The 26043-nt window shown below is 39.5% G+C and overlaps 1 protein-coding gene across 2 annotated transcripts; it reads right to left on the bottom strand.

Moving 5' to 3' along the window:
* Positions 1 to 25372, bottom strand: LOC103353121 (clathrin heavy chain 1-like). Of its 2 annotated transcripts, XM_008275910.1 has the most exons (33): positions 25030 to 25372; positions 22524 to 22731; positions 18297 to 18565; positions 17680 to 17841; positions 17394 to 17507; positions 16830 to 17003; positions 14379 to 14576; positions 13942 to 14142; positions 13198 to 13350; positions 12884 to 13006; positions 12499 to 12636; positions 11898 to 12062; positions 11555 to 11735; positions 11279 to 11442; positions 11018 to 11143; positions 10744 to 10886; positions 10336 to 10570; positions 10030 to 10152; positions 9578 to 9723; positions 9125 to 9308; positions 8764 to 8956; positions 8445 to 8602; positions 8167 to 8331; positions 7835 to 7942; positions 7195 to 7362; positions 6910 to 7059; positions 6658 to 6789; positions 6348 to 6458; positions 6010 to 6180; positions 5607 to 5828; positions 4419 to 4439; positions 502 to 577; positions 1 to 351 (listed from the first exon to the last, which is right to left on the bottom strand). In XM_008275910.1, the coding sequence occupies exons 1-33, from the start codon at positions 25069 to 25071 to the stop codon at positions 221 to 223; spliced, it is 5055 nt and encodes a 1684-aa protein (XP_008274132.1). In that variant the 5' UTR covers positions 25072 to 25372; the 3' UTR covers positions 1 to 220. The 2 variants fall into 2 exon arrangements, with proteins under 2 accessions (XP_008274132.1, XP_008274133.1); XM_008275911.1 differs by lacking the exon at positions 4419 to 4439.
* Between the last annotated feature and the right edge of the window lie 671 nt (positions 25373 to 26043).

Below are 26043 nucleotides of genomic sequence, written 5' to 3'. Positions count from 1 at the left end.
AACAATACAAATAAAAGTCCTTCAATGCAGTTAAATGTTTTCTCTTGTAACACGACAACATAATAAAAAAATAGTACTCAAAACGAGAGTGGGCTGTTGCTTGCTTGTGGCCCCTGTTGTGAGTAGAAGACCATGGGAAGCTGGTGAGGAACACAAAGAGAGAAGGACAGATGGAAGGAAGGTGTGGGGTCAAATTGTGGTGGGGGGGTTTGTTGGGTGTTCACATGCCATAACCGAAGCTGGGCTGTGGTGGCTGGCCATAGCCTGGAGCTGCTGTGTAGCCGTAGCCGTAGGCCTGCTGTGGAGGCACAGCCACGTTGGGCCCTGCTGTGAGCATGAGCTGGGGTGTGCCTGTAACAGAAGCATCAAAATTATTAGTTAAAAACTGCACAGCTGTGGTCATATAGTCAAATTCATTTTCTAGGTTTCATTTAAATGTCCTTACAACTGGTGAAGGCAGGATTACAGCAATACAGTTAGAATCTGATGTGGGCTTTTTACCATAAACGATGGGTTGAGACTCTGTAGCCTGCTCCTCCTGTTTCCTCAGAGACTCAGAGGCTTCGAGTTTGTCGACCTGTAGGAAACACGACAACAGTGAATGTGTCAGACTTCAGTTGAACTGCAGGCGATGGGGCTCTTTAAGAGCAAGGGCTGAGACGCTGGGTTTGTAAAAACTGACCTCGGGGTTATTTCACTGGCTGACGGATGGGACCATTCCTGACAGGCGAAGACGAATACAGTCCAGATTTAAATAACAACAGGCTGCAGGAGGCAGGCCTTGCTAATGTGTTGGAGGCCCTCTATGTGGCAAGAGGAGTAACTACAACTAGAGCTACTGGCTACGCTATCAAGCTTGGCTACAGCGGTCTATCAGATAGTCATCCACTTGTTTGTGGAAGGAATTGGGGAATAAGCAGGGGAGACAAAGACAAACAAATTGCTACTGGGCAATAATGGTCCCACCATCCAGCCACCCAAAACATCTACTCTAACATTTTGGAAACGTAAGTATGTAGAGAACCAACCCCACACCAGTACAAACAGACCAACTAGGATTCATGTTTTTGTTTCCCGTTAGATAGTATGTCATCTCAATTGAATTTCCCTTCTGGGATAAATAAAGTATTTTTCATTTCATCTCTTGGCAAAAGATCAATACTCTGCATGGTGGTCACAGACAGAAGCAGACCAACACACATTTTGATTAGCCTTTGGGATTCATTCTTCATTCATAGATTAATCATCGGGTTTAATGATTGATAGAAAGCAGGGAAAAATGGCAATTTTAACAATCCAAAAAGAGGTTATCAATTAATTTATTAACAAATCATAACTGATTCATCACCAAATTTTGCTATCTGCTGTTGAAGCTATCAAAATATTTTGGGAGGTTTGTGTAAACATCTGTTGTCCCATTTGCTTATTCGACAGTTTGTATTCTATCTTAAGTGCAACAAGACTTGGAGTGTGTCTTTACATTTTAAGAGGCGTGTGCCGGGCCGTCGCACATGGACCAAATTAAGATACTGCCTAAGTGCAAACAGCTCTGTGAAGCATGTAAAAGCCTTGAGAATCAAGCTGCCAAGACTGCCAGTTTTATCTTTGGTGCTTTAGTATTTGCTAAGCAGCTCAGAGGCAGACAATGACAGGGAAAGGGCAAAAGATAAGAGCTAAAACAATTCAAAGAATTAAGCAGCCAGCGAAAAGCTTCAGATATTACCCTCATTACCTTCAGCTGACACTGTTCAGTACTGATGAAATCAATCAGACAGTGCTATGTGATGCATCAGGACAGCTTTCCTCCTGTGGTGGTTTTGGGTTCAGTTCTCTACATACTGTCTGGTTTACTACTACAGTCAGTCAATCTGGTTAAGCAGGCTGTTTCAAGAAAAGACAGGCTGTTTCACTTGAGAAGAGAAGGGTTGAAAGACATGCTGAAGCAGCAGTTTAGTTTATTTTCTTCTTGAAGAGTGCATGGAAAAGAAAGACAGAAGCAGAGAGCCGTAGTGGAGGGAGTGTGAGCGAGGGTGGAGGGGATGGTTTTGTACAGCCAGTTCAAGGTTTCCAGAAGCAGGCACAGCCAACAACGATGTCTCCTAGCCTGGCCTGAGTGCTGCTGATGCTACCAAGGGAGGGGGAAATGCATGCTTGTCGCTCTACATGGTATTTATTGTTTCCCCAAAGAATTTACCTAAGCTTTATATTATTTGCAGTCATATGCTGAAGTTGTTTGTCCCTTGAAGAGACCACACTTTATGGTATAAAAATATACCCTTCTAAAAATGCCTGTGCCTCGTGTTTATGGTTTCTATCGCCTGTTCTTCTATAACATTGTGATAAATTCAGCAGTAGAGACAGATGTTGAGAAAAATAATAAAGAGGTCTCTGAAAAAATGGTCACTTCATTAAAATATTGCCTCTATTACTGAAATTAGATCTTACACTTAGCTGCAGTCTACGCTACTGCACCACAGTCCAGATACAGATATCAATATGCCCTCACCCACTCTCAGTATAAAAATATAATTAAGAATTAGTAACGTCATACGTGTTAAAATTCCCTTATATACCATTACAGGGTGAAAACATATGCTTCCTGAAATTATGCTGGACCAAGTCAGGATGATGGCTTGTAGCAGACTGCAGCTGAGTGGTGTTACAGGACAGTTTAACATTAGAATTCATCTACAAGTCTGTGAGAAAAGGACCTGACCACAGCAGGTGAGGTAGGTACCCAGAGAGGCGCTCTTCACCCAGCGCTAAGGAGATCTGATAGGCATGCTGGCTTAAGTGGATGGCTCAGTTGCACACTTGACAGAAATATGTTAAAAGGGTTTGGTCAGTGTAGCAAATCTACAGAGAATTATGAAGAGAGTCTGTAGTTGCTTTCAACTCTGTGGAACTAAACAGCATTTATCTTATTGTCTTGGTTTTCTGGTGCACAGTTTTGCTTCACTCTGGCTATAAACATTATGTTGATGCCAGCTGCAGGAGTTAGTTGTTTTGGGAGAAAATGTCTAGTTTATCAATTGAAAAGATGATATATTACGGGAGCGTTTACTCTTTGTTTCCTGCTGTCCATACATAACCAGAAGAAATCAGTTCAGCAAAGCTTATAATGAAAATTTAGCAATGCCCACTACATAACAAAGTCTAACCCTCTAAACCTGGAAACCCACCAGTGGGCTTAAAGGCATGTTATATGTAAATAAATCATCAAAATGACACCATTTATCAGAGCAAGACGCTGTAAAAACAGAAAGAACATTTACATTTTTTCAGACAGTTCTTTTGAAAATGATTCACATCTTAGCTAAAAATTGCAATTTTATACAAAATAATTTCCATAAACAGCTGTTATTTTAATTTACATCATTTATCACAGCTAGAAAATGTGAAAAAAGAAATCTTCAGATTTTTCTTTTGTTGTAGAAATACTTCTCTGACTTTGTTTTATGCCTTATTTAAATACACTAAAAATAAACTGGTCTAATTAGATTCTGCAAAAAACAATAAATTCTGCATTCCTCAGTTTAACCCAGAAGCCTTAACTGGCTCAGCTGTGACCAACAGTCATGTGAGAACAATTCAGAAACTTTTCAGGAGATAGGAGGCAAGTATGGAAACAATACAAAAAAAGTTGTAAAATATCTATATTATGCACAGTACAATTATTTATTTTTTTTTGCACTGGTAACACCTGGGGGCGTCATAAAAAACCTTGTACAAGTTGATTCCAGGTATCTTAAATATTTAGTAGAATAAATAATCTGAGATATTCAATATAACTCTGTCATACTGCACAAAAGACATCTGAGCTCTCTCTACTTCTAGCCATGGTTGTGCCATTTCCATAGAGTTTATATTGAAGGTTGAAAGTAGTTTTTGTACATAGCTAATATGGATGGCCAATGCTGGCTAGTTGTAGTTACGATCAGAGAAAACAGACTGTGTACTCACATGCCTGCGCAAATATGGGCACCTGACTGTAACACACCACCATTTTAACAATTAAAATGTTCACAGTAATCTGTTAAACACATGGTGTCTGTGTAGGTAAAGTCTATCAGCATTTATCACTGATGCCTTAGACGCAACATCAACAACATTTTCACGTCCTCTTGCTACTAGTTGTGCATGTCCAATTTAGTAATCAGTTTTTTTGTCCTGAGCCGTCACTGACACCAGCAAACCAAGCAGGGCCTTGAGGGGTGGGTGTGAAGAGCCCCGCTCTGGAGTGTTGTGGATTGGTAGGTTGTCTAGTGGAGATGTGGAGTTTACAGTCAGAAGCAGCAGAGTGACATGGGGGGAGAGGAGACATGCAGTTTCTGCTAATTTTACTCCTCCAAACTACAGGCTACAGGACAGGGGAGAGGGGTCAAAAAGAATGATTAGAAAATGGATTCGACTTTCACCTTTTCCTTTATCGCATCAACCTGGAAAGGAAATTCAGAGAGGCAACTTAAGGAGGAAAAAACAAATGGGAGTCTCCCAAAATAGAAATTGACAGAGAGAAAAGAGCAAACAGAGGACTTGTCACTTAAAGAAGAAACACAAAATCCTAAGAGTGATGCGGGTAATTAATGCCACTTTTGATACAAATGCAGACTTGAGATTAATCTGGTACTGTGAATTTTCACCTTGTGTAAAAACTAAAAGATCTTGGCTTTTAGGGTATCCGCTAAGTCTGGACACCTAAATAAAATTCATTAAATAATATGCAATCTCAAATATATAACCTCAATTATTTGCAAATCATTCACTGAAAATATACAAATGATTTGTTTTTTGTGATACAGAATGTTATGTAAGTAACAGCTAATTACTGAAGTATTTTATTGTAGCAGTCCAAGTTCAGCACATAAATGCAATACATTCTTAAAAACGCTTTACTCAGGTCTGCTGTCTGTTTTGAAAGCAACGCGTGGGTTGTATTTATTTTGCCATGTAACAGATAAATGGCATGATGAGCAACACAGCAGTTATGAATCTCTTTTGTAACACATTTGTATGGAAAAGTAGCTTGAATGAATGGAGACCCAAATGAAGGAAAACACCAGTGATGACACATGATGACTGACAGAAGCATAGAAGGATGAGCATGAATGGAGGAAAGAATTGGCAGAACTGAGAAGGCTTTTATCTTTGATACCCTGTCAGCGAAACTGTGTGACACTGCCTATAGTCAAACAGTATTTGCAAACACATTTTAGCAGCTTCAGCCACTTTTTTTTTTTAAAGTAAACGATGAGCAGAAATCCTGATCATCAATCAGAGAAAAAGTATTTTAAGATTGAATTTAGTATTCATGTCTTTCTGTGGAAAATGTTAAGACATGTTGGTCTCCACTTAAGTAAGGCTTGGATGATGTAGGTTTGCAAATACTGTTTCACAAGTCTTAACATAACACCTAACTGCAGGAGAAAATCCATTGTCAGAGTGTAACTTATCCATCCCACCAACAGTCTAATTACTTTCTTTCACTGTAGCCATTTCAGAATTGCAAAGGGTATCTATAACATGAGTCAATATGCTTGGCTCTTTAGAAACCTCAAAAAGTCAACGTCTTGATACACTGCGCACAATAGATACCTCCAACCCACCTTACTGAGATACTCCCTCATGACCTGGATGAAGTATGGCATGGAAAAGTCCATGATGTTGTGTCGCCAGGCAGTCTCCAACACCACATCGGGCCGCAGCAGGTCGTAGCAGGTGAATAGGCAGGCAGCAAAACACTCCTTCTTGTCTTCCTTCAGGAACCAAGCCAGGAGCTCCTCTGCCAGCTCGGTGTCTTTGGACTCTGATGCGTACTGCATGGCATCCTGCAGAGAGAGCAGCAGAATTGCTGGTCAATAAACTGACTTAGGTGAAGTGACTACATCTGCCATTTACATTTTAGCACCAATAGTTTGTTTTTGGAATGAAATGTGTCTTATGATTTATATTACTTTGACGACCTGGAGTATCTTCTGCAAGTTATGATTAATTTTTGTAGCCATGCACCTTGTAGAGCTTGTCCTTCTTGCAGAGCTCGACACTCTGTTTCCAGCGGTTGTTTCCCTTGAAAAGGTAGGCTGCGATCCTCCGGAATTCAATCAGCTCATGCTTCTCCAGGCCCTGGGCCAGCGAGATGTTGTCAAAGTTGTCATAAGCATCGATGGAGGTACGCAGCGCCTAGATAACAGAAGGGGGGGATTATAAGTAAGAGCAGAAAATGCAACTCTGTGCAAACATGTTTACTGCTGATAAAAACTGAAGAACTGCAATATATTTTGTGTGCTGTGCTGCAAATGGCAAATTTAACACTACTGGCACAAAATAAAAAAATTATCACATCATACCGCATAGTCTTCCTCAATGATGAAGAGGTTGTTAAGTGCCTCATTCACTGACTTGTTGTTGTGATTCTGGACAGACCTTAGGTAAGGTTTAACCAGAGGCAGCTGTTTGACCTAAACAAGAAACCAAAATAAAAACCATCAGTGTCAGTTATCATTTTCTGTCATCAGCAGTCTCTTTTATGTTGGGATTTTCACTCATAACGTTACCTCAGTGATTCACAGTAGCATTTAGATTTGTGACATTGAATTTGAAGATATGTAGCATATGATTACAAATAAATGTTTACAGAAAGGAAAAATGGCCCAGGACCTTGCTGAAGAAGTTGACAGCGCGTGTGTGATCCAGTCTAGGAGAGAGGACGATGAGCAGGTCGTTCAGTAACAAAGGTTTGTACTCCAGATAATACTGGACGGCCTTGTAGTAGAGCTCCACATTGGCCACCTACAATAAGAAACACATAACCTTTACCTCAGTTGTAGGGCAGTGCTGTGCTTTGGCACTGCTGTTAATAGTAGAACTTGTTACCACAAATCACACAGTTTTATGTTTTGTTTTTATCACCTTGGTGACAATATCTTTGAACTGGCCCTCTTTCCAGGCATCAGCTGGGTGGTTCATCATGGTGATGATGGCATTATCATATTCCTCGTACTTGTCGTAAAGGAACACCAGCTCTGCCCAGAGGTGAGCCTGCTCGGCTGCCCTGAGAACCTGACACACAAACACACAAAAACACAGATTACTTAATGAACTCGTTTAACTTTTTCTTTTGTGAGAAGAAACTCAGACTGGTTCAAATTAAAGACTTATGGCAAAGTTTATAGTAGATCCGTTTCCCACGCCTACCTTTGGAATGTTGACACGGGACCAGAAGAGCTCCAAGTGTTCCCTCATCTTCTGGGGTTTGAATTTGGAGTAGAGGATGGCCAACTCAGTGAACATACCCATGTGAGCGCGCTCCAGCCCCAGGGCAGCCTCCAGCATGGTGATCAGCTCCTCAAAGTAGCCACGGTCCTGAAGGACGCAGATAGACTTACCACTTACCATCCATACCACTTACAAAAACTTTCATTTTTACTTTTCAACGGGGAGAGAGCCTATGTGAAGTATTTTAATTGAGATACATCACCTAACAAAACTTATGTTTGCACACAATTAGATTAACTGAAATAAAGGTAAAGGCACAGCATTACAGAATGTAATTTGCAAGCTCTAGTATTTTGGTACAAGAAAAGAGCAACTGAAAATCCTACTGTCTTGTGTATGACTGACTGATTACCATTACTGTGTCACGCATTAACAAATGTCCAGCCAGCACAATGAAACAAAGATCCTGCATTCTATAAAAAAAATTAAAAGACACCTAAATTATTTTTTTTAGCATACTTTTCACTTAATACAGGCATTCTTCTGTCACAATACCAGGGGGAGTACAAAGAAAATAGGATTCAGTCTTATCTCTTTCCGTAACAGTTAGCCAGTGTACCTGGTAGTAGTTGATTAGCTCCTCCAGTTCATCGGCGTGGACGACAATATGCAGGCCACACATTTGGGCAAGACGGAATTCCTTCCCATCTACACAAGCAAAACACACCTGGAAGAGCAGATAATCAAATAACTTATTTGATATAGGTGAGAAGACGTATACTTTACTGAGTATTTATCTTTTTTACTGGCAGTATTAGAAGGCTTAGTGTCAGATAAAGACAGGGAAAACTAGAAATGAGCATTTTGCTAGAACTAATCCGTCTCTTTACTATGCGAAAAGCAATTTTTAGGTAGAAAGAGTTCAACTGAAGCTGTTGGGCTTTTCCTCACCTCCTTCCAGGTGCGGGTGCTATTGGCTTTGCGGGCTCCATCCACAGCCGCCTGGTATTCTCCCAGGTGCACCAGAGTGGAGGCCAGACGGCCGAAATTGGACACGTTGTTGTAAAGCAGTTTAGCTGCCTCGTACATCTTGTCGTCATAGCAACGATCACCTACCTGAGGGAAGATGGACAGAAAAAGAAAGCAAGGTCAGCAAAGTGGCAACTGTAAATGAGAATTAAATGGTATGTGAGTGTGTGCTGCATGTCTGAGTGTTTCCTTGGACCTACTTGTTGAATGTGAGCATTGTTGGGCCCGTTGATAAACTCTTCCAGCTCAGCCAGGCGGTTGGTCTTGGCCAGGGCAAAGATTAGCTCTGTTTCTACGTACGACTCGCGGGCCTTCTTGCGGGCCATCTGCAGAAACTTTACAAGGTCCTCCCAGTTTCCTGCACCCAACAATTCACTTTCATTACTTTTAAGAACACATCAATCTACTATACACTTGACAAAACCTCAACAAAAAGTCTTCATGAGTTGAAAAAAAAAGGTAAGCACAAGCCCTTTACATCTAAGCAACAAGCTGCTTATATGATAAAGATCATCTTACCGCTTTGTGCGGCAGCTTGTCCGACCTCCATGTAAGCAGATGGGTCATCAGCCTTGATGTAGGAATCAATGGCTTCTTTGACCAGGCCCTTCTGAAGCTGGGCCTTTGCCAGCTGACTCCAAACTGGGGGCTCATTACAGCGCTCAGCAAATTCATAAGCTCTGTCCAGGTTACCAATGTGTTCAATCAGAACCTGGACACAAGACAACATTCAGATCACTGAAAATTAAGATTTACAACAAAAGGTCTTGTGGCTGTTACAATTTGAGTATAATGTAAGTGTAGGCTAATTAAAAAAAAACAAGCAAACATTTAATACACCTTTTTAAGGCCCGTTACAGTCAAGAAGGAACACACTCACCTGCACAGCAGAAGTGTTGACATCAAATTTCCTAAAAATTGCAAAGGCCTCCTCAAACAGTTCATTGCTGATGGCAATGTTTGCAATGTCTGGGGCATCGTAATTGTCCAAACGGTTAATGTACTCCATTACACGTGTCCGATCAGCTTTAATGGCTGTCAGAATAAGCAGATTCTGGAGGTTTCTGAAATAACCAAGACAAGAAGTTTTAGGTGAATGTCTTATAAAATACATATAACAATTTCAATTCTACATTTGGAATATTTTAACAGTTCAAGAAACTACAAAAAAGCAGTTTGTCAGTAAAAAGACAACTTGAAACAGTTGATGGACTTATGTCAAACACTTAAAAACAGTGGTTTCTGCTACTATCAAATGTGTTCCGAGTTTAGGAAATCACACATGCATCAGCTATCCAAAAACATTCGAGATATGCAGGTAAACCTCTCTTACCTGTGCTCACTAAATACGGAATTATCCAGAACAATCTTTTCCAGGAGCTCAATAAGCTCATTGGGGAGGTCGGCTGTCATGAAGGCCTTGACTGTGACAGACACCTCCTCTGGATCCTGGGTCTCTGATAAGGCTGTCTGGACAACCTACAGCAGACATGGACAAGAGACTTGATGCACTGCAGCTGATGTTTTAAATACATTAAAAAAAAACTAACCTGCATTTCAGTTTAACAAGACCTTAAAGTAACAGACAGATAAAAAGACAAAAGGAAAAATTAAAAGGATGAACTATCCTAAAAGGCATGGGAAGATTTGATTAAGTATACAGTATAAAGCAAACAGTGTTACAGGACTAACATAGAACTCACCTATATTTGTAATGTTGGTAACAATTTAAATAAATTAATTTATTTGTCATATTTCAGCATCCAAGATACCAAAGGGTCTGACCTGGTCAATGAGTGGTCTTCTGTAGTTGTTGGTCTCCAGCAGCACACTTGCCCACAGCTCAGGGTTCTTGCGACGTACAAGGTAGCGGGACAGACTCTTGAACAGTGAGTTCTCATTGCACACCTAAGACATAAACACAAAAAGAATTAACATGAGAGACAACAACAGTTCAGAAATATTATTAATTCATACAAATTAGAAAAATAACGACAACAACAAAAAAGACTCACAAGGCATGAAGCTTGTTACATTACAAATAACCCAGAATTTTGGCTTTAATGAAAAATGATTTCAGTTGAAACTCACATGAATGAGTTCCTGGTCACACTGTCCTCTTTCATAAGCCACACAAGCCAGGTGAGGGTCCCTTTTCTCACAGTACTTTCCCACCACACGGCTGTCATAAAAGGGGTTCTCCCTCAAAAAGCGCTCGGGGTTGTTGTTGCTGTCGATGTAGATCTTGGCTAAAGCGTTGTGGGTAGCAGGTTCCTCACAACCTTCATGAATACGAGCCTCTAACCAAGGCAGCAGCAACTTCAGTCTGGAAAGGGAGACACAGCAATGGTATCACAAGCTTACACATGAATTCAGGTGCTGACTCATGACATCAGGAACAGAAGAAACATCTTTCAAGGTATAAGACTATAGACTGTGGTAGATAATTGAGTGATTCCTCTGTTGCTACACTGTTTTAAGTAGTTCTTTCTTTCTTACCGATTTCTTTTCTCCACTTCAGCAACCAGTTCATCTGTGGAGAACTGTCCTCTCACCACCATGATCAGGTTCTTAATCACATCTTCGGCGCAGTCTACATCCAATAACCCTCCAATGACTACGGGCAGACGGCTTGGGTTCACCTGGAAGAAAGAGAACGAAAAAATTACAACATGCTGCCATTCAGGTAAACAAAAATTCACAACCATCCAAAACAAAAAAAAACTTGTGAGTAAGTGTAGTCGTATTTACTGTTCTGGGTCTAGTAATGTACCTTCTGCACGTAGATCTCAATGTATTTCTGCAGGCTGTTGCGGTACAGGTACAGGACCAGGTCATGAACAAAATCAAAGCGGTCGCACACAATGATTAAAGGCAGCTGGTCAGTGAGCTTAGCTTCCTGTTGAGAAAAAAATATTAAATGTCAAGAGCAGAAAATGTCTACATTTAGTCACCAACTGTCTGACTAGATAAATTAGAGGCAGAAAAGTCAATTTTACATATAAATGTTTACACTCCACTGTCCCTTTCTGACCTTGAGGAAGTTCTTCACACGTTCAGGGTCGTAGCAGTTGCTTTCTCTGCAGATTCTCTCCACCTCTTTGATTTGGCCTGTTTTGCAGGCAGCCTGGATATATTTGAAATGGACCTCTGGATCCTGGCTGAAGTTCACAATAGAGCCCAAGAAGTAGAACAAACCTAACAGACAAAAAAGGGAAAATTAGTAGAGAACATCTTTTAAAACTTGATGTTTTCTTAAAGTAAAAAGAAGAGGCAAGCTTGCTTGAATATTGGTACATTTCAAACTTACCCTCAAAGCTCTTGAATGACTCAAAAAGTTCAGTGAGGGACTGAGTAGTAAGCTGTTCATGGTACTTGGAAGCAACCTGCACACAGATCTGCAGGTTCTGGCGAATGTTAGCAGACAACATGGCCCTCAGACACTCCAGAGAGTCCTCCACAGAGAGAGAGCCAAAGAAATTCACCAACCACTGCAAAGAAAATTAGAAAACAGTAAGCAATACACATAAAGCGATCACAAGTCAAAACAAACAAATTTTTGGTTTGTGTTCAAAACAAACAGCTACACAGTCATGTTTAAAATTGCTGTTCGTGTAACTATTTTCTTTCTGCATCCTCCATCAATGTTGTACCTCTGGATTAAGAAGATGTGTGTGCACCACAGCACGTTTAATGTCATACAAGTCAGTATAATGTTCCAGCGCCCTCTGCAGGAGACCGGCCTTCTCACACAGCTGTGCCACATGAGCGCGATCATAGTGAGTGAACATCTGATTGCCCAGGATGGCATCTGCAACCTGCACAACATGACACATGTACAAAGACATTTCAACACTGCTTGAAGTTTTATCAACAGAAAATGTTGCGAATGAGGTAGAAAAAAATGACATTTTTAGTAAAAGCAAACATAATGAAACACACTTTTAAAAAGAAAGAAATCTAAAGGCCTAGTTTCAAATTGTATGGATTGAAAACAAAACACAAAGAATTGAAAAAAGAAAAAAACTATTTTTTAAATATGATGAAATTAACAGTCTGAAGGAATATCACTGAATCTACGGAGAACGCACAATGACAAATTTATAAATAAAAAATATTAATTTTTTGTTGACCAAACTTAACCATGGTAGAATGGTTTTGCTTTAGGTAAAACCAACAAACTGACTGCTCATTAGGAGTACGTTTTGGTAAAAATCAAATAATTAGTGCATCTTATGTATTGACATGGTTGACCTGTGGTGCGTGGACCAAATTCATTTCCAGCAGGCGTGTCTGCAGTGGTCCTTCCATGGGTCTGTTGTTCTTCAGGGCATCTAGTAGGAAGGATGTGCACTGCTGGATCAGGTTGTACTCCATGAACACATCAACAATCTGGAGAAACAAACAAAAGGAATTAACATGGATGTCAAACACTTAAACACTGTTTTTTTGGTTGTGTTTAAAATCAAATTTAAGGTTTGTATTCGATTTGTACTTTAGTTACTGACTGTAGAGCAATGGCCACTGCATAATTCTGCTTTTGAAGTGACAACTTCCAGGTCACAGGGTCACTCTTAAGACTACCTGTGCTGCAAGCATTGCAAGTGCAGTGCAAAAAAAAAAAAAAAAGTGGCTTTACCTGTGTAATGTCAGCAAGTGGCTCCTCATCCTGAACCAGCATCTGGGAGAACTGAAGGCCCTGCTCTGGACTGATCCGCATTACATTCCTTAGCAGAAAGATCCAGTCTGGAGTGTAGCCCACCTACAGGAATCCCAGATCTTTAAGGATACTAGGCCAACATATGAGGTGCCCTCTAGTTATAAGGGCACCATGTAAAAAAACCAACAACAAATGCACACAAAAGTAAAACACTGAATACAACAATCGCTCACTCATCTCTTGTTCTGTCTTAATTAAGAAAACATACAATTACCAAGTCAGTCATCACAAACCTTCTTAGCATAGAGGACAATCTTCTGAAACTGGCCAGTCTCTGCAAAGCACTGAATGACCTTATTGGGGACGTTGGCTCTGAGGTAGACACTGAGGGCAAGAGTAGGATCTACTGACTTCACCAAGTCTCCAAGCTCCTCGGAACATTCCAGCTGTAAACATACACGCAGACTGCCATTAAAATAAAATCAATCTAGTTCAGTACAAAGCAATTATGGAACCAGTAGGAGTAAATCAGGAAAATAGCATTTGCACGTAATTCTCAAGTATCTGCTCTGTGTGTGAATTAGTCACATTGAAACGATGAAGGCACCATACTGACTTTCAAATTTTCATTCCCACTATTTCACAAACATGCTCTATTAGACAAATATTTTAAAAATGCTGATTATTCTAATTTAAGAAGCACAAATCAGCAGTATAGTAACATTTGTAGAAGTGGAGGAGCCACCTAACTGACTACAACAATGACCTAAGATGTGCTTTATCTTCATGACACTTCAGTTTAGGCAAGAAAAATCAGTGTTTTATCCCTGCAAATCATAGATCTCTTGCTTTAGAATAAAATTTCAATTCTGTGGTTGAGTTAGTCAGTTCAACACTTATTTTCTAAAGACCAGATGCATTTCTGAAGACAATATTTTTACAGTATGACAGGTAAAAATGGAGGATTAAATATTAAATAATTCCTCTAAAAATAGGATGAAGATTGCCCATTATAAAGCTAACTGCTGGACACATACCTTGTCCTCCTTTAGCCATTTCTCTAGTAGCTGCTTGCGGCCCTGCTGAAGAACGGGTCTGCAAAGCTCCAAAGACTCAAACTTATTAAGCTGGCCCTGGTCCAGCAAAATGCCAAAGTATTGGAGCAAGGGAGACGTCTGGCCTGGTTGGGCTGGAACACTTTGGAACCTACGGATGGTGTCTGGGGTCCGTAGGATACCCTGAAGAACAGAGATGGGAATAAGTAGATTGCTTTTTGAAAACTTCATAGACTGCATCCCCAACTAATATGTTACTTTTATGTTTAAACTATTTTGATCATGGAAATCGAAACTTGTTCTACATCTACCCTTTGGTGTTTAATGGCATACTAAGCTACCAAAATCTGATTAGTCTCAACAGTCTGAGCTTGTATCTTATGTTCTTTGACCCCACTCCGAGTGCATGATGGCAGTACCTTGGGCGCATTGGCCGCCACCTTGGCAGCTTCTGAGTAATTCCCTGCTGCAAAGAGGGTGTTAAACTTGCGGGCAAACAGCTCCTCAGCACCGGCAAGGTTGTTTCGCACAGCCATGCGGAGAGCCAGGTCTGGGTTCTGGAGCACATTGGTGATGTAGGGAATGATGTTTTCCTCCTCCACGCACACTGACAACACCTGGAAAAGCACATTGGCATGCTTTCTTATCTGTACCCAACAGATGAAACCTTGTGGATGAGGTATTATTCCTGAAGGTAAAAATGTGCAGCATCACTGTAAATACAAAACATCAAAATGTTTTGTATTTTATACATCCAGCTGTTAAAAAAAAACAACCACAAATCATCATGCATGTAAGGGGTATCTCCCAACAAGCTGAACATTTCATAATTGTAATAGAGCATTGTTTCTCTTTCTACAGCCAGCTGGTTGGGTCTTTCAGATTCACTTAGGTACACATTTAAAATTTCATTTGTGGTTCTTTATGACAAGCTATTTGTCCCTTTTTTCCGCTCTTGGTGGTTACACAAATAACCGTAGCTCAAAGGTTTTTAGCTGTGGCTCAGCTGCTCCTGTCTGTAACTACAGTTTAATCCCTGCCCATTCATTTAGAACAGCAAACACATTGTCAAAGGTCTCCAACAAAACTGTTCACTTTGGAAAAGTTAACTGGCACGTTCCAATAAACAGAATTAAAATTTAAAGTGGCTATGATATAAAGTGATGTAAATATCCAAAAAGCATTTTTTAGCCAGAACACTAAAGTTATTCTGCTGCTCCATGCAGAACAAACTGTCTGAATGACCAGTGAACATGTATTTGACAAAGAAAATGTTGAACTTGGAATTTAAACCAGTTTTAAGTTCTCTGTACACACTTGAGCGCACAAAAATAGACTAAGTGAATTACAGCCTGTACTTGTCGCATTCCTAAATTACACATACGGATTACCCCACTGTTGTCGTGTGTGGTGTTACATTTCGCGTGTAAGTGTGTGTGTGTGTGCGTGTGCATGTGTGCGCAATACACTGAGCTGTGTACGGCAGACCCACAGGTGAGAGCCAAGAGCAATAACAGGATTAGATTGTGTAGTCTGCCTGGCCAAGCCTTGCCCTCCTGCTGTGACTGTCACATGCAGCCTGACACTGAAGATGCTGCTACAGCCTGATATTTTCACAGACATTCCCTCAGTCAAGGTCACACCCAAGGACCCAAGCTGATATACAAAAGAGCTGACATACCACAGTGAAAGTGAATCACCAACAATTGCCAGCAGTAACAGACAAGAATCTATTCTACATGCAAATATACCGATTTAGAAATGAATACTATAGGTTTATAACCTAAAAAGCTTGTATTTTTACATACTTATTTTATTACTTATTGTTATTTTCTTGTACTTTCTTTCTATATTTTTGGATGCTGCTGTGGCATGTAAATTTCTCCCAATGGAGGATCAACAAAAATTATTGTATTCTCTTCTATTACGTCTGTGTCCATACACGATAAAATTGTTTCAAACATTTTTTTTTTTTTAAACATATGTATTTTACAAATTAATTTAACATTGAAACTATAGTAAAGTTCATTGAAGCTACCACTGGTTTAATCTGTTACACATATCAAAACTCCACTAAAAATTTCACTCAACTGACCCTAATCAAACATGATATATCATCACTGACATATAAAGTTCTAGCTGTCAATTTGCAAAACACCCAAGAGCAAATGTTTATGATGAGCCTGTTTATTCCACTGGAAATGATTAAGCAGCTGACTCAAGTGTGCTAATGCAGTTGGTTTGATCGTACCAAAATGTACTAGCTCATCAAGTGATGTCATTTCTTCAGTCAGTTTGAATAAGAAGCAAGCAGAAAAATATCATTGTGCCTAACCGTCAGATCTTATTTCCTAGCATCTGTCAAACATCCATCCATCCATTATCTATACACTGCGTAATCCTCACTAGGGTCGCGGGGGGGCTGGAGTCTATCCCAGCTGGCTTAGGGCGAAGGTAGGGGACACCTTGGACAGGTCGCCTGTCTGTCGCAGGGCTACACTTATAGACAGACAACAAAGCACACTCACATTCACACCTATGGACAATTTAGAATCACCAATTAACCTCAACATGTATTTGGACTTGTAGGAGGACGCCGGAGAAACCGGAGAGAACCCACGTTGCACGGGGAAAACGTGCAAACTCCACGCACAAAGATCCCGGTGCCCCCAACGGGACGCGAACCGGCACCTTCTTGCTGCGAGGCAACAGTGCTAACCAACTGCGCCGCCTTGCAGCCCCATCTGTCAAACAATCTGTGACAATCAAAGCTTAATGCTACTATTCTAATATAGCTTCAATCTGATGACCCTGCTTTAGTACATTAACACAAACTACACTAATGATAAAAAGGGTGCAGATCAGAGTACCTGTCCTTTCCGGTTGACTCCAATGATACCAGCAGTAGGTTCATGAGGGGCTGTGACAAAAATAGTCTCCCCACTGATCCTGTTCATGTAGATACAAGTTCCAGTCTCAAGGTCATACAGGTGGATGTAGCCATATTTGGTGATGAGGAAGACCACATCTTGCTTGGAACTGATCTAGATGCACAGAAAGAAAAATTGGGTTATGAAGTGTAAAATAATAAGCAAAGAGCTCATTATCAAGACGCCCTTCACACTGAAGTAAAAGCTGATTTAGTATTGCCCGGCCCCAGTTCAATGTCATCCACTGAGGTGCAGTTAAAATGGCCTATTTAAAACGTGCAATTACCAATACTGTCAAACAGTTACTGAGTACTAGTTTAATAATTAAAAAAATTTGAACAGTGTTCAAATGACACCTTTCAATGTTGGGGTGATGACAGGGAGTAATGATATATGACTGAGTATAAAGTAGTTACTCGATGAATAGGGCATCTTTTTTTCAAATTAAGGCAAACAAGCAACGAGTACAGGCTCTACACATCACCTCATAAGTTGATTTTGTACCTGCATGGCAACAGGAAAGTCATTTTGCGCTTCTGGAGGAAAGAACACATCCACAGCTTTTTTTGGAAATGGTTGATTCCCAGTTGGTGGAGTCCCAACTTCAATGATATGGAGCTAGAAGCAAAAACACAGTAAGACAAAAGAAGACTAGTGAGGCTACAACATTCTACATTCTCTTAAACTGTTCTTATGAATCCCATGATTTCCACTTTTAAAGCAAGTCTACCCTGATGTCTCTATTTTTACAGTTGTGAGCCTAAAGGCTTTGACTGTTAGTAAATCTCACTTTTCCTCCAGCCTGTCCTCGCACAGCAAAGCAAAACAGAGTTGATTCCTCAGTGTTGCCCTCCATCTTGAACTGTGCAAAGCCGGCGGCATGCCCCTCAATAGGCTGAGACACCTTCCTGTCCACTGAATACAACTGCATGGCTCCGACAACACGGTTTTGCTGAGGAGAGAAAAACCCACAGGTTAGGCTTCAATCCAAAATGTTTTGTGTTTCATTGTCACACTAGGTTTTTTTGTTGTTGTTTATTTTATTGATTCTTTAACACCTCTGCTTCCAGCAACACCAAGACCATTGAAGTCTATGATAAAAATCAGCCGTTTCATAGCATAAACTCATCTTTTCATAACAAATACAAATATAACTGTACATCCCACACACTAAAGCATTTTGTACTGCACTTTATGGTAGGTAAACTATACAAGTAATTAATCACAAGAGAAGTTCTATTGTAGATTACTGAGAAAGTCAGAGAACATGTTTTATTCGTAAACCTTTGGACTGCTATTCCTCAATGCATTAGCTGTATGCTAAAACTGAGACATTATTATGTTGGAAACAATGTAGTTACGATTATCAGGATTAATGTTTTTTTTTTAAACACACAGTTAATTTACCTGTGCTGAAATGCCTATGAGCAGCAACCACTTCTGTTTGGCATCAGTGCGGTAGTTGATGATCTGGCAGCCTGCCAGGCTGGAGTGACGGTCAAAGACTTTGATTGGCTGAGAGTCACCTTCCATGCTCCAATGGTACACTGCGTTGTCTGTGACCAGGGCAACAGTGTTGAGGGAGATCCACTTCCAGAAGGTCACATCATCTGTCATCGTATGAGCCTTCATCTTGCTCTTCATCTCGATGTTAAAGATTTGCAGGGTCTTTGCGGCTGAAAATATTACCAGCCAAGGTTAATGCACAGTGTCACGGGTGAACAACGCAACACCTCCTTCATAAACTTTATGATAGTAACAGCAAAAAAAAAAAAGAAACTCATAGCAAAATCTGTTTAGTGACAAAGCTACGACACACAACTCACAGCAGACTTTGGGAATAAACATCATTTAGGCATACCTATTCTAATTCCTGGAGAAACATTGGTAGGCAGGGTTTGGTTTGAGTAACACTGACGGACCATACAAAAAGCCAGTACCAGTGTCAAAACAAGGTGCAAGACCAACAAAAGGGCAACCACTTAAATGGTGGATCTGCATTCAGTTATGTCTGATGCAATTAACGGTTAATGTGAAGCACATTCAGTTGCGGCTGAGTAAGCAACCCTTTTGTGATACTGTGAGCAGGAAATCTGAAATCATTACTCATCTACCAAATAGATTTTCAATTTGAGGAACTCAGACTGTGCTCAGACTGATTAGCACTGCATCAAAAACATGCAGCCCCTCATTCATTTCAGTGACGTCACCGTGTTGACACAGCAACGGAGGGCAACAAAAAAGCTGAACATGGCTCAACTTTTTCCACAATGCAAAGCAGCGTCATTAGGTGAGCCACAGCGTTGGCTAAATATGTGGGTACAGCCAAGGTAGAATAATTTGCAACGTCAATGGAGTATTGCTACTGTTGACCTTGCAATCAGCAGGATGGATAGCAAAACTCAGTATTGTCACTGATTATTTTCCAAACTTATAATATTCTGTCTCATGATAATAAATCTGCAGTGTCAGGTCTCATATAATCAGACCCAACACTTACATCATTGTTGGGTCTGGGATATATTAGTCAAATTGTTCTTCCCCTGATACAATTTCATCAACAGTACATTAGTATGTGTAAAAACACACCTGCATCAATTCAGCCTGTTGTACTTTTTTTGATGCAGTGCTGGAGTTTGTTTGGAGATATTGCAACTATGATGTCTGCAGTTCTCAACTGTATCAACAATGGATTCCCATGTTATTTTGGTACAACGACTTTTTTACTGATCTTTTTAACCAAAACCAGATCAATTAGGTATCGGTGTATCTACAGAAAAACATGGTGCCCGGTGCAAGTCAAAATTAGAATTTTATGGCCTGCGTCACCCTCCACCCCCACCAACTACTAGAGAAATGAAACTCCAGGCGTGTTGTTACAGCTCTTAAGGGATTCACATTGAAATTTAATCCTAAAATGAGGGATGTGGGAATTTGGGTTGGGTCTGAATGCAGATTAGCAAAAGAAGACCACAAAGCACACAAACAGATGTGATGATGAGAAAGATGCTGGACAGATGCATTCACACCCATTCTCTTTATTTCCTCCAGCTCAGTCTCACTGGGGGAAAGACATTACGATTGTTTGGGGCCAAGACATTTTTTATTTTTGATTCAATCTAACCCAAGCAAGCCTAAACTATTAATGCAGCATATAAATGGCAGTACAGTGACATTTCTGAATAAATACTTTGGTAATACTGTGTGTATAGTGCTTGTAAAATACACTACTTTCATTAAATACAATGAGCGGTTGTGAAGTGAAAAATCAAAAATGCAGTGAAGCAATATGAAATAATGCAGTTTTGTCCTTTAATCACCCTGACTTTTCAAATGGTGCCTGAAATATTAATTTATTTACCATGTACTTAAGCACAAGTTTTAGAAGCCAAATGACATTAATCCTTCAATATAATAGGAATGGTCAGTGGACACATTCAGAGTATAAAATGTGGAATCATACTTGTAATTCAAAGTCTGAAAATTTGCACAATTATTAGAAACCTGCAAGCAATGTTAAGGATTTGCAAGACAGGTTTTCAGCTAGCAGTGTAGAATAGAGGGAAGAAAGCACTGCATTTGGCTTTAATCTCTGCAGTGTCCTGGGGCTGGCCAGTCAAAACTGTACATGCACATTCAGCAGCACATTTACTTGATCTTTGAGACTGGTGTCACAAGTTCAATCCATGATCACAGTTGTTCACACAAACTTGAAGCTGCAACTGCTGTTGCAAATATGATACTGCTAAATCACAGTCGGAACTCATGTTTCACTATCATGCTGGAGGATGGATTAGGCTAATTAATAATTAACAGTATAATTGTGTGTGTGTAATAGAATACATTTAATCTTTTTCCTTTATTGGTCAGTTATTTTCATTAAATAATTATGTGCATTTCTATATATAATTTTTCTGTGCATTGTAAATGCCACAATATCTTCTTTGGCAGTATCAAAGGGGGCAACAAAGTGGAACTCTTCTGCATATGTTAAGTGTAAGAAAGCTTTGGAATATAGAACATAAAATGTATTACAATTCTGACTGCTGCCAGTTCTAGGTTAGAAAAACATTTACAAAAACAAAGCAGGAAGACAAACATTCTCCCCCCAGACTTTGCAAGTATACTTATTTTTATTTTTTTTAATTTTTATTTTTTAAATCTGTGTGAATGTACTGGTCTCTGTTTTCTGCTGCTATGTGTGCATATTTATAAATATTAAGAATATATTTGATTATAACATCACAAGCCAGTGACGCACAATTCTTATGAGAATAGGATCTACATCATACGGACATCCCTATAAGAGAGTCAGCACATAATGGCCTACTATTTATTCAGGACCAGCCTTTAAGTCACTGCTTGCTTGATTTTCACATTGTTTAAATGACCGTATCATTTTTTCTGCATGTTTTCGTCCTTTTACTACATACATATGTACTATACATTACTACCAACCATTTCCCAAGGCATGTAGCATTTCTGAATATTCACCAGATTGTTCTTTTGTTCCAAGGCCTCTTAGTCAGGGAAATTTTTCATTTCATTTATATAACATTTTTCCATCAAAGACAATTTTGTGGCTAAGATGTGGATTCTGATATGTGGGTGTCTTCAGGTTTTGACTGACAGCTTAAAATTGACACAGAAACTGTATCATAAAATGATGCAGTTTCTTTTTTTTTTGCTGATGTTTAATGATAAGGCAGACAGGTTTACGTGTTTTTGCCTTCAGTTTCGTTATCTGTGAGTCAATTTCTCTGAAGCTGTAAACACCTGCACAATGCATTCATCTATGTTCTTTAATTACGACACAACAATAATGTTTAAGGAAAAAAACACACGTGGGAATCATGTTCTTTGTAATTTATGCATTTTAAAAGCAAATTTTACATCAATAAGTGTTTTCATACTGTACTGCAATTAATAAAAAACCAAAGAATTTAAAAATCTGAAGTCCAGCATGTTTTGGAAAATGGTCAGCCGTGATATCAAATATATGTCCAGTGTAGCAAATGGGACAAACACACAAAACACAAAAAGGAAAAAAAGATACAGTCTTTTAAGATACAATCTTAATTTTTTATGCTCTGCTTGTGTGTTCATTCTAAATTCAAGCACTCACTTAAATTGCTTTCAGTACTGTGCAAACATTTCAAGACAGTGCATACAGGATCACTTTGACAACTCATGATATGTAAAATTCAACTCACCGTCTGCAAACATAAGAAAGCAGTAAGAAATGAAAAAAGAGCAAAAACAAGCAAAATAGACAAAGCATTCATGACAGCATGACATTTTTCTGTTACTACTTCTACGTTTCCTAAAAATATAAATGTGTCGTACATTTAAATGTGTTATACTATAATTAAGTTACTCTTTGTTTTCTGACAAACAGAAATGGGGTGGTCTACATATGAACATCAAAATGAAAAGCAGACTGTGACAGCTACATAACTGACTGACAACACAAACAAAAGTTACACAAATGGCCCAGTGTATTAGAGAAGCAAAATAGCAAGGTATGTGATCAGCCAAAATTTTAGCCGTTTACTGTATAGTCCATGTCCTTTCAGATACCTAGCACACTTGCTATGTGCTAACAGTGCTAGATGCATTGTAGTTAGAGCTTACCTTTGAGGGCAATAACTTTGCTGGCTGGGTTCATGATAGCGCTGTCGGCAGAGATGGGGCGACGGATGGGATTGTTGGGGTCAGCCATGTCAATGATGACAACCTGGGCCTGCTCACCCACTTTCTCCCTTATACAGATGAACTTGTCAGACTCCATGGTGAGAGTGCTGAATCCAATGTTGGCTGGGTTGATCCCCAAGTTCTGGAGCTGACATAGGAATACAAAATCGGTTTAAGAGGCATGACTTACACGGTTTAACACATTTTTCTTTTCCTTTGGCTGCTGTCCTTCCTGGGAAATGTTAAGAATGATAGTGTAGGTGCAGAACTGTTACTTTTTTTTTTAAGCCATTATCTTGCCAATGATTAGGGCTCATACTATATGGATGCAATGGGTATGCAGTCCGAGTCCCAGCCAGTTAAATCATTTTTGCATGCCCCTCCACTGCTCTGTTTCCTCGCATTTCTGATCTCGGTTTCTACTGCACCTATCTAATACAAGGTAAAATACTTGATATCCAATATTTTCCAGTTCATTGTGACCAATTGCTGCTGCCAATATGTGCGTGTTTTTTTTTCTAACACCTAACTGCAAGGGAAATCTGGTTTCTCCTGTGGTGGAATTAACATATCATTATTCCAACTCTCATGATGATGTTCCACTGTCAGATGCAGACGTCAAATACAATGCTTTTCAAATGTAGACACTCATTAGGAAAAACAAGAAACAAGACAACATTTTCAAAACTAAAAAGTGCACAAGTATTATCTACCTGTTAATGTTTAATTTGGCCTAAGGCCAATATTCAGTTTAAAGCCTTTATTGGCTAAAGATGATGTCAATATCATTGTGCATCCCTGCACAGAACCATTTCCAGTGGAACATGAAATGTATAAATGCATACAAATTACAACTACGACTGAACAATTAATTTCAAAATGAAATTGCAGTTTGAAACAATGCAATTAGCAAATTGCAAAGACTGCAGTTTAGAATGTATGCTATTCAAATGCATGTTGTGTAGAAGGTTTTACAAATTTCTGTCATTCTACTCTTGTAATAGTTAGGCTTTGGAAGGTTTCTCTTGTAGTAACGCTCTGTCACATTTTAAAGCAATTACACATTGATTACTGAACTAAACCTTAACAACTATTGCAAATCAAGTTGTAATTGCAGCATTTGTCAGAAAAAAAAAATCACAATTGGGACATTTTACCAAAATCATTCAGCCCTAATTACAACTGGGATAATGAACTTACACATCTAAGTGTCCCACAAGCAATATTTTCCCCTAAGCCCACTCATTGTGGACAGTATACCTTAAACTCAGATTCCCATTTATTAGGTACATATATGTAAACCTAATGCAGTCACATACATCAGTCCTCTAGTACATTCTGCTTTAATTGTGTTTATAATAAGTTTTGTTCAAACTGTACTGGGAGGTGTTAATTTATTGTATGCCCATTGTAGTAGACATTGTATTAGATTGCATTAGTTTGAGCTGGAAATACCTGATATACTGGGAATTGAGTGGCTATTGTTCTTTTGCAAAAAGGTCATTTAAGGTGGATGGGAGTGAAAATAGTTTGTGGGGTTCATTCTTTAGTTTGAGGTTCAGTGAGAAGTCAAAGCACATCTAACAAACCAATACAGTCAAAAGCTGGGATGTACCAGCTGAGCTTAAAGCTGATTGAACTCATCCATTCTACAATGATCTCTACAAAATATGTGAGAGCGAATGATCTTTGATTAAATAGGTGGACCACCTGGTTTACCCCGGACTGCGGGATGGGGAGGTGACAATACAGCCAGAAAACCCAGCAGAATAACCTCAGTCTCTTTTCAGCTGTAAAAAATGGCCTGTCAGTGACATAACCTTTCTGTATGACGTGAAATGGCACAGGGTCCAGTCACACTGCAGCTGACCGCGGTTTCACCAGCTGATAACTTTATGTGCATCGTTTTACACATGATCATTCGCGGGTCTGCACGGCAATAATATTACAGCTGCATTAAAGCAGCGAACCTAACGATGATCTATGATGATATCGAGGTCAGCAACTGAAATGTCTTGCGTGGCTACGACTAAATGACGTGACTCCAACATCCCTCACGACATACAATCGGTAACGAGCACCTGCACTAGCTATTAGCTAACCGAAATGTAGCCACGACACATCTAATGCTATAACCCCAGAAATAATCACTGAAGGTCAAGCAAATGTGTTAAACGTCAACTAGTTTCTCCCTCTGGTCGTCGCTGACAGCTAACGGCGGCTAACGTTGAGTCGACCGGGAAACAGCATCAATGTAATGAATGAGAGATGCTAGCCTCAAAAGCTAGCTGTTAGCTGTTGGCTAAACGGGGGAGGGGAGGTCATTCATTTGCTGCGGGTATTGACGTTAGCTTGGCTAGCAAGCTGTCAAACGATCGTTAAGCGGAGGAATCAACAAGTAGTGAAATTTTTCGAGTTTAAATAGATGTTAGAATTGCCCACATACCTGCAGGTGCTCCTGGAAGCGGATAGGGAGTATTTGAGCCATGGTTGTTTCCTTGAGCTTCTCGGGAGTCCTGAAATTCTAGCCGTGCAGCTAGCTAGCTCGGTAGTAGCACCGCGCTAGCTACGACCTCCTCAGTGTAGGTCGGAGCCAGTCGGTGAAAACGATAATACGATGAAAAAAAAAGACGATATGCTGCGTTGCTAGTCGTATTTTCGAAACCTGGTATCAGTAAAAATGTGAAATACGTCCCCCTTCTGCGTGTGCTTTCTGCACTGCATCGATGGATAGCAGCGGCTGATCTTCTGTCCAAAATCCGCAATGGCGGCGGAAACAGCTCAGAGCCTTCCTAGTCCCGGAAACATCCAGGGAGCTCTGGAAGGACACTGGCTCTGCCCGTGTGTGCGAACAATTTCAAGTTTTTCAGTGTCAACAAAACATTTTACCAAAATATTCAGTCTTTCTGCTCTTTGGAGCTCTATTCTGTGTTCCTTACAATGAACTCAAAATTCGGCTATGTACGCCTCCTCCGTAACAAATTGAAAACATTTTTTTTCAAAAAACGTCCCGTACAGCATATTTTTAAAATTTACTCCCAACTTTTAACCCTTCGCAGAAAATACGACAGTTCACAAAATAATAATAATAATAATAATAATAACAATAACAATAATAATAATAATAAATACATCCATGGTATTAACATTTTAAATACAAATCTTTATTTTATCAAATCTGCTCTAAACTGTAATTTTATTGAACGTGTCTGCACTTTTGTTCACTTAGTTTTAATTCCTTTTTTATTGCACATTTTATTATTTTACATAATTTACTTATCTTATGTCATTTTCTGCAGTTTCAGTTTTTTCTATCAAATATCTGTGTACTTTAACTCAACTTTGACTACATTATTTTGATTTGTATATTATCTTTCACGTGTTTTTATTTTTATTTAAAAAAAATTTTTAACCTGTAAAACACTTTAAATGAAGTCTGTGTATGAAAAGGTCTGTGTAT

Source organism: Stegastes partitus, unplaced genomic scaffold (assembly GCF_000690725.1).
Source record: "Stegastes partitus isolate 25-593 unplaced genomic scaffold, Stegastes_partitus-1.0.2 Scaffold62, whole genome shotgun sequence".
Lineage (NCBI taxonomy): Eukaryota > Metazoa > Chordata > Actinopteri > Pomacentridae > Stegastes > Stegastes partitus.
The sequence above is the reverse complement of the archived record's forward strand: the minus strand, read 5'-3'. Positions and strand labels throughout refer to the sequence as shown.